The 8,026-nt window shown below is 53.0% G+C and overlaps 2 protein-coding genes across 7 annotated transcripts; one reads left to right on the top strand and one right to left on the bottom strand.

Annotated features, from left to right (window-relative positions):
• Window positions 1-467: 467 nt before the first annotated feature.
• PRR19 (proline rich 19) lies at window positions 468-5,390 on the bottom strand. Of its 5 annotated transcripts, none has more exons than XM_084961097.1 (4): window positions 4,246-5,390; window positions 1,319-1,720; window positions 1,096-1,219; window positions 468-1,009 (listed from the first exon to the last, which is right to left on the bottom strand). In XM_084961097.1, exons 2-4 carry the CDS (start codon window positions 1,712-1,714, stop codon window positions 540-542), a joined length of 990 nt encoding a protein of 329 aa, XP_084817223.1. In that variant the 5' UTR covers window positions 1,715-1,720; window positions 4,246-5,390; the 3' UTR covers window positions 468-539. The 5 variants fall into 5 exon arrangements, with proteins under 5 accessions (XP_084817223.1, XP_013844082.1, XP_013844081.1 ...); XM_013988628.3 differs by having other exon boundaries at window positions 2,325-5,390; XM_013988627.3 differs by having other exon boundaries at window positions 1,096-1,720.
• On the top strand, window positions 5,285-7,795 carry PAFAH1B3 (platelet activating factor acetylhydrolase 1b catalytic subunit 3). 2 transcript variants are annotated; one of them, XM_003127172.5, is made up of 5 exons: window positions 5,285-5,650; window positions 5,848-5,937; window positions 6,667-6,783; window positions 6,861-6,983; window positions 7,464-7,795. In XM_003127172.5, the coding sequence occupies exons 1-5, from the start codon at window positions 5,573-5,575 to the stop codon at window positions 7,752-7,754; spliced, it is 699 nt and encodes a 232-aa protein (XP_003127220.1). In that variant the 5' UTR covers window positions 5,285-5,572; the 3' UTR covers window positions 7,755-7,795. The 2 variants fall into 2 exon arrangements, with proteins under 2 accessions (XP_003127220.1, XP_005655941.1); XM_005655884.4 differs by lacking the exon at window positions 5,848-5,937.
• The last annotated feature ends 231 nt before the right edge of the window (window positions 7,796-8,026 follow it).

Genomic DNA, 8,026 nt, shown 5'->3' on the forward strand with positions numbered 1-8,026 from the left:
GTTTGATCCCTGGCTCCAGAAACCTCTGTGTGTCACAGGTAAGGCAAAAAAAAAAAAAAAAAAATTAGAGTCTTGTGTTAATTCCTTCATGAAAACCTCTGTCAGCAGGGCAGAGTCATCAATCACTCCCTCCTTGGGCTCCCCCACCTCCTCTCCTACACTCTCTCCCTCCCAGATGCAACCAACCACTAGGGCATGAACTGGACTGGGAGTCTTCTGGGAATATAGCCTCAGTCTCACTCACTCTGGGGCCTCAGCATCACCAGAGTTCAGTTTCAGGCACATAATTGGCCTCAGTGGATGGACGTGTTGAACTGACTGAAGCCCCAGGAAGTTTCCCCAGCTTGCTAGCCCCTGGGGCCCTAGGAAGGTAACAAGTAATAGTACCTTCCCCTCCACTTTGCACCCGGAGGTCAGAGCTAAGAAAAGCTGCTCTCCTGGGTTAGCCACTCACTAAAAATCAAAAGGACCATAAAGAAGGTACTTTATTGAAGTGATCAGAGTGTGGGATTCCTGTCCCCAACTCAGCCTCAGCCCCCTCAATACAGTCTCATGGGTGGAAAGGACCAGGCCTCTGGGCTGCTCTGGGCCACAACCCAGGAGAGGCTGGGTAGCGGGGCAGGGGGGCTGGGGCTCCAGTCCAGGGCAGAGGTTCGGGACAGCAAGGGTGATGGTGGCTGAGTCAGGGGATGGGGTGGGCCAACCCCCCAGGGCTGGGATGGGGGTGGTGTGGCTACCAGCCAGATACTTTTCAGCAGATCAAAAGCTGTTGGGGGGCCCCAGGCCACCCCAGATGGTGAAGGCAACAAGGATGATGGAGGTGGCCAAGGACCTTTCGATCGTGCCAGGCTCTCCTGGTCCACAGTAGGAGTGTGGTTGTGAGGCATGGCGAAGGTGAGCTCCTTTGTCCCCAGTTGCCTCCTCTGCCTCCTCTCTCCTGGGGCCTGCTCAGGGCTGTGGATCCAGGAAGACGTCATCTTTTGTCTCTCAGGGCCCGCAGGCTGGGTCTCTAGCACAGAGGAAAGAAGCATGGGGGACAATTGAGCTAGAGCAGACAAAAGAAAGGGGAACTCAGGAGGCAGGAGATGGGCTCACCTGGCAAGTGTGGCTGGCAGCTCCGGAGCACCAGGGTAAGGTCAGGCACACAGCCATGACAAGCCTGTAAGGTGCTCACAATAGCATCTCTGGCTTCTTGTACTAGGTTCCTCCTGGGAAAGGCCTGTGGCAGAATCAACTGGTACTGAAGCTCCACCAGCAGCTGTCCCAAGCTAGGGATCTGTGGGGGACTGGGTGGGCCTGGGCCTGAGCCTCCCATCACCTGGTTCTCCTTGCCCCTTGACTGTAGGGCTCGTTCTTGGGCTCTGTCTGGGCTTGGGGAAGATCTGGTGGGAAGTGCAGGAGTGCTTGGCTCCAGAGAACCACTGCTAAGCAGCCGTGCCACATCCAAAGATTTCACCTCGTGGTTGAAGAGACCCCGATGCTCCCGGCTCAGCCGGCCCTGGGTTATGACCACAAGCTTGGGAACAGTAGGGGCCACAGAATTCCGGAGGACCACATGTGGATCCCGACTGGCCAGAGAAGGATCCTGATGAGTCAATGGCCGCCGACTGCCCATGAGGGCCTCATTACGTTCCCGCCTGGTCTTCCGACGACGGACACGACCAGGTTTCTCAGGCCGCTGGAAAGGCTTGGGGGTTGGCCCCTTGGGGTCCATGGTGCCCTGAAAGATAAAAAGGGTGGTCATCAGCATTCAGATAAATCAAAGGCCTAGAAGTGAGTAGCCAGAAGAGGAGAGGGTTTGGAGAGAGGTTGGGAGTACTATTGAGAGACAAGATGACAGAAAGGGATGACAGAGAGCAACTGGAAAAGGCTTGGTAGGGGTAAGGTCAGGTCAGGGAAAAGGCAGAATCACAGGAGTAGGATGGGGTCAAGAATGTCATACTTAATGGGAATATCTGTCAGAGGATAGAGAAAGAGAGAGAAGAGAGATGTGAGGAAATAGCTAAAAGATGGGGAATGGGAAAGGGATCACGATATTGGAGGGATCTGGTGAACCAGAAAGGAACTGACTTTGGACAGAGGAGAAATCCAGGGGTAGAAGAGGTACTGGAGAATGCAGAACGTTAAGAGAGATAGCAGAGAAAGGAAGAAAACAAAATAGAAGTCGGAGAGATCGCGAATAACTTCAGAGGACAGAAAGGGCAACAGAGTAGCTCTCAAAGACTAGGGACTGGTCATGGAGGGGCGTGGTAAGAAACAAGGCAGGATGGGGCAGGTGAGGTAGGGAAGGAGGCACAGGGTGGGAGCAGGGAAGGATACATCACCCTCTCCTTTCCCAACGAAGCCTGTCCCCTGCCCATTCAATGTGCCTGTGGGGTAAAATGGCTTATTTCCCACAGTGACTCCCAGCTCTCGACGCACCTGAAACCCTTCCGGGCCTTACTCAGAGCTTTGTGCGCGCACGCATGCGCGTGCCCCTCCCACGCCCTTTGGCTTCCCTTCTCGCGAGAGGCACCAGGCCCAGGGGCACGTGCCACCAGCCCAGAGTGTAGGTTATAGCCCCGCCCCTCCCAGTCTCACTTTCAGACACCTCTTTCATTTGTCCTCAGGCACCTCCTACCCAACTATTGGCTGTGATGTCCACAGGCCCCGCCCTTCCTCAATGCTGACTGGTTTACACATCTATTGGCAGACTTTCTCGCCGGAGCGGGAGATGAGGTGAGGCCAAGAGGAAGTGGCCAAGGGCCACTGTAGCCTCTTTGCACAGCGACTCCCTACGCGGTCACACACTTTATCACTAGAGAATCAGTATAATGTCATTTAGAACTAGGCTCCAGAGCTAGACTACCTACGTTCAAATAATACATTTGAACTCCATGGCCTTGGAAAAGTATATAAACTACTCAGAGCTTCAGCTTCCTAATCTGTAAAATGGAATTGGTACCTCCTTCTTACAATTGATGTGTGAAATGAGTCAACATTTAATCTGAAACAGTGCTTAGTGAATGGATGACTCTAAGCTTTGTTTCTCACTGCACTTGTCCCCTTAGACTTTTTTTTTTTTGTCTTTTTGCCATTTCTCAGGCTGCTCCCACGGCATATGGAGCTTCCCAGGCTAGGGGTCCAATCGGGGCCACAGCAATGCGGGATCCGAGCAATATCTGCAACCTGTACCACAGCTCATGGCAACGCCAGATCCTTAACCCACTGAGCAAGGCCAGGGATCGAACCCACAACCTCATGGTTCCTAGTCGGATTCATTAACCACTGTGCCGTGACGGGAACTCCTGACCCCTTAGACTTTTAAGTCAAGCTATGCCAGGGTATTCCCCATACTCTAATAAGCTATGTTACCTGATGATATTTGCTTGCCCAACTTTCACGTTTTTTTTTTTTTTTTTTTTTTTTTTTAGGGCCACACACAACAACATATGGAGGTTCCCAGGCTAGAATCAGAGCTGCAACTGCTGGCCTATGCCACAGCCACAGCAACGCAGGATCCAAGCTGCATCTGGGACCTACACCACAGCTTGCAGCAATGCCAGATCCTTAACCCACTGAGCGAGGCCAGGGATCAAGCCAGCATCCTCATCAATACTAGTCGGGTTCTTTACCAGTGAACCATGACGGGAACTCCTTCATGATCTTCCAAAGCCGAACTCCTTAGGAAATTCCTCACTCTCAAAGTCCTTCTCCTCCTCCTCCCAAAGAGGTCAATTGTACCTTTCTTTCTTTGTCTTTTTAGGTCTGCGCTCGTGCATATGGAGGTTCCCAGGCTAGGGATCCAATCGGAGGTGTAGCTGCTGGCCTACACCACAGCCACAGCCATGCCAGAACTGAGCTGTCTCTGTGACCTACACTGCAGCTCATGGCAACGCTGGATCCTCACTGTATGGGGCCAGGGATCGAACTCTCATCCTCATGGATACTAGTTGGGTTTGTTACCAATGAACCACAACAGAAACTCCTCTCCATATATCCCTTAGTCACAACCTTGATCCTTCCCTCAGCTCTCTTTGCATCTGCCTCCCCCAACATGCTTGGACAAGGCTAGGATGTGACCCATTCACTGAATACTCATTCAGCAAGTACCTGAGAACAGCTACAGATGGTACTTGGTACTATGAGTCAGACGCTATTCTAGGCAAAGGGATTAAGGCAAAACATAAACACAGTAAATAAGATTCATCTCTATATTTCAGTGTCAATCTACCTAGAAGGAATGAATAGATAGGAAGGTCTTACCTGGGAGTGGAGCTGTAGAAAGGAATGTGACCAGGATGTGTTAGGGGGTTGTGGGACCCTCACCTGTTCCCCAGAACAGGATATGGAAAGACTTGAGGTCTGAGATTAATTTGGGGCAGGAGGTGGGGGCGGGACTTTAGGTGACCTAGGCTGTGGATGTAGGTTTCAGAGCCCAGACACACCCAGATGAAGTTGTTGGTCAGCTATAGATTTAGGGAGGGGAGCAAAGACCACACATCTGTAAGATGAGCTGAGGGTTGCCAGGCTGGACTCGGGCCTTGCAGCATCTCTAATTTCCTTTATCTTGCTGCATCTTCTACTACCCTCCTTGCAGGATCAGTAATGTCTGTAATGCAAAGACACACACGGTTTAGATATTATGACTGAAACCAGTGTTTTTGAGCAGGGGCGGGCTATGAAGCCTATGAACTGATAGGCTCGCTAAGGTCCTGGCACTCTGAGCCTCTGATTTTCACATTTTTCCATCCTCCTTTTTTCTCTCCCATGTCAGGGGAAAATGGGAGCGTCCCCTCCTAGCCAGGTGTGTATGAGCCACCCCCTCAAGGGATCCAGGAATGGACTCGTCCACTCACTCCCCTCTCCCTCCCACGTGAATGAGACAGACACATCTCTCGGGGACACACACACACACACACACACACACAGAGTAGATGGTCCCTTCCCATTTTTTGCCCTACAGCAAATAGTTTCTTTACACACACACACACACACTCACACACACTCACACACAGAGTAGATGGTCCCTTCCCATTTTTCGCCCTACAGCAAATAGTTTCTTTACACACACACACACACACACACACACACAGAGTAGATGGTCCCTTCACATTTTTCGCCCTACAGCAAATAGTTTCTTTCCGCCAGTAAGGCCGCTAGGTTTTCCCCGCCCACTCTCGCCCTTTCAGGTAGTTCCTCTATCCCCATGACCCCGGTAGAGTGGTTTCTCCCTCCTCCCCCAACGGGTGCTGAATGGTCTCGTCTCCCCCCACGCCCCCGGTGTCCGGGTGTGCCAGCCGCCACCACTGCCCGAGAGTGTGCGGCCCGGTCAGGAAGCGCCGAACGAGCCCGCTGCACGGCCATCGTGGGGGAAGCAAGGCTTCTTAGTTCCACCACCCCTCCTAAGTGAAGGTTTCCGCCCCGGGAGAGGAGGTGGCGCCCAGCCTCGGCCGTCGCCTTCCGCTGGAGTGCAGGCTTTGGGACCGTCCATTGTTGCCTGAGCGTAGGGGTGGGCGTGGCGTCTCCACCTCCTCCGGGAACACACTCGGGCCCACAGCACTCGCTCGTCCTGCGGAGCTGCGGCGCCAAGATGAGCGAAGAGGAGAACCCAGCGAGCAAGCCCACGCCGGTGCAGGACGTGCAGGGCGACGGGCGCTGGATGTCCCTGGTGAGCGACCCCACCTGAGATACTCTGGAGTTCGGGGCTAGGGCCAGGGGAGGCTCTGGAAAGACAGCTGCTTCGCGCCGCTCTCACTACATAATTGGGAAACGGAGGGCAGTTAGGGTGGTGGTACTGCATAAGGAAGCGAGCGGGGCGGGCCCAGCAGCGCGCGCGCTATAACTCCCCCCTTTACGTTCCCAAAGCACCATCGGTTCGTAGCCGACAGCAAAGATAAGGAACCCGAAGTCGTCTTCATCGGGGACTCCTTGGTTCAGCTCATGCACCAGTGTGAGGTGAGGCCCGCCCCCTCCTGCTCCGCCCTGGCCTGTGCCCTCACTGACACACCTGGACCAGAGCCCAGGCCAGGCGGTGTTTGGGATCCCCGAAATATCCTCAGGTAGCGCCAGGTACCCAGAATCTCAATTTAAAGTGCTTCATTCTACTGTGCTACATTCTACTTCAATCTCACTTTGAAGCTTGCTACATCCATCAGAAGCGCGTGTCCTGGCTTTGTCAGACTGGGTTTATGTGTAGTGAGACTTAAGATGAGGCTTCCTTGCAAGAAGATTGCCTAAGATGAGGCTCTTTGTTTGCTTGAACTACTGCACAGCCCTAATGGATTTCCACGAAGCTGTAGTCGTTTCCACAAAGTGAAGGTCAACTGTAATAGGTCTCCACTAAGGGGGCTCAAATATGTGATCTTTCCACTAAGGGATGTTAGTTAAACTATGGCTTTCCTCAAAGTGAGGTTCAGCTGGAACGCTGCTGGTTCAATGCATGGGTCAAGCAAAATGGGTGTCCGTAAAGGGAGTCTTGGAGTCTTGCTTCTGTGAGGTTTTGCAAAAGTGAGATGGGTTTGCATAAAGTGAAGTTTGACCATGTTGTGCTTGGCACAAGGTGAGATTTAACCGGACTGCTTCTGTAAAGCAAGGTTCTTCCATGATGACATTTGGTTCATCTGGACAGGGGGTGGTGGCCCATGCTAATGATGCCTCTATGCCCATGTCACTTCTTGCCCACAGATCTGGCGGGAGCTCTTTTCCCCTCTGCATGCACTTAACTTTGGCATTGGTGGTGACAACACGCAGCATGTGCTGTGGCGTCTGGAGAATGGGGAGCTGGAACACATCCGACCCAAGGTAAGCAGAGTTTGAGTGGGCAGCTAGAGTACCCGTAGCCTGCTCCTCACCACTGCTTTATGCCTCTCTTTCCACAGATTGTGGTGGTCTGGGTGGGTACTAACAACCACGGGCACACTGCAGAGCAGGTGACTGGCGGCATCAAGGCCATTGTGCATCTGGTGAACCAGCGGCAGCCCCAGGCCCGAGTCGTGGTGCTGGTGAGAGAATGGGAGGGTGGGGAAGGAAGAGTTGCAGTGGTCTGGGACCCCTTCAGGTAGGTGGCTGCACAGTTCTGGGCAGCTTGGCACAGAGTAGTGGCTTTCAGGCAGAATCTCACATTGAAGCTTGTCACACCCATCAGAGCAGCTATGGTTAAGTACATGTTCAGGGACCAGTTAGCCTTTTTTGCCCAAGGGATTGCTAGAGATTCTGGAGGTGTTGAAAAGCTCTAGACACTTAAATAGCCAAAAGTTGTCAGTCATTCCCAGGGTGAATCTAGCCTCCATCACTTCAGGAAGATTTTTGCTGAATGAGGGCTCAGATCGTAGTTTGGAAACTGTGTTTCCAAACCCGCATCTTCCCATTCCTAGTGTGTTCTGCAGCTGGGGACTTCCTAGTAAGGGGTAGAGAACAGACACAGGGAACAGGCTCCCCTGAAGGTGCTAGAATGCCTCCTCACAATCCCGGGTGTTTTTCAGGGCCTGCTTCCTCGGGGTCAGCACCCCAATCCACTCCGTGAGAAAAACCGACGGGTGAATGAACTGGTACGAGCGGCATTGGCTGGCCACCCACGGGCCCACTTTCTGGATGCAGACCCTGGCTTTGTGCACTCAGATGGAACCATAAGCCACCATGACATGTATGATTACCTGCATCTGAGCCGTCTGGGGTACACACCTGTTTGCCGGGCCCTGCACTCCCTGCTTCTGCGTCTGCTGGCCCAAGACCAGGGACAGGGTTTTGTCCCCCCACCAGAGCCTGCACCCTAAGCATCTGCCTTCCTGCTACATTAAATTCTCATTCTTCAGTCTCCTGTTTTCTGCTTTATGCCCAATCCCACCTGGGTACCTCAGTCTCCACGCTGATGTCTGTGACCTTGCAGCTCTGTTCAAGGCAGGCCTCCCCAGTCCATCAAGATGCTCTGGGTTTTGTAGAGTCAGCCAGATTTCTGCTATCACAGTAGTGCTCCAGGCAGACAGTACCGATCAGTAACACACTAGGTCAAACAGGTATGCTGACACGACCCCACAGGATCAAGGTC

This window comes from Sus scrofa, chromosome 6 (genome assembly GCF_054392235.1).
Source record: "Sus scrofa isolate SSC_HxYL_T2T_F1_AM1 chromosome 6, Sscrofa_HxYL_maternal_Yorkshire_Landrace_v2.0, whole genome shotgun sequence".
In the NCBI taxonomy this organism is placed as follows: Eukaryota; Metazoa; Chordata; class Mammalia; order Artiodactyla; family Suidae; genus Sus; species Sus scrofa.

Excerpts from the sequence above, each read along its gene's own strand:
- PRR19 (XM_005655878.4), bottom strand. The coding sequence starts at position 2,360 with ATGGGCAGGGGACAGGCTTCGTTGGGAAAGGAGAGG. Across the intron at positions 1,721-2,324 it reads CTTCGTTGGGAAAGGAGAGG|GGCACCATGGACCCCAAGGG; the intron begins GTGATGTATCCT and ends TTTATCTTTCAG. Across the intron at positions 1,010-1,095 it reads CTGCCAGCCACACTTGCCAG|AGACCCAGCCTGCGGGCCCT; the intron begins GTGAGCCCATCT and ends CCTCTGTGCTAG.
- PAFAH1B3 (XM_003127172.5), top strand. The coding sequence starts at position 5,573 with ATGAGCGAAGAGGAGAACCCAGCGAGCAAGCCCACGCCGGTGCAGGAC. Across the intron at positions 5,651-5,847 it reads ACGGGCGCTGGATGTCCCTG|CACCATCGGTTCGTAGCCGA; the intron begins GTGAGCGACCCC and ends ACGTTCCCAAAG. Across the intron at positions 6,984-7,463 it reads AGGCCCGAGTCGTGGTGCTG|GGCCTGCTTCCTCGGGGTCA; the intron begins GTGAGAGAATGG and ends GGTGTTTTTCAG.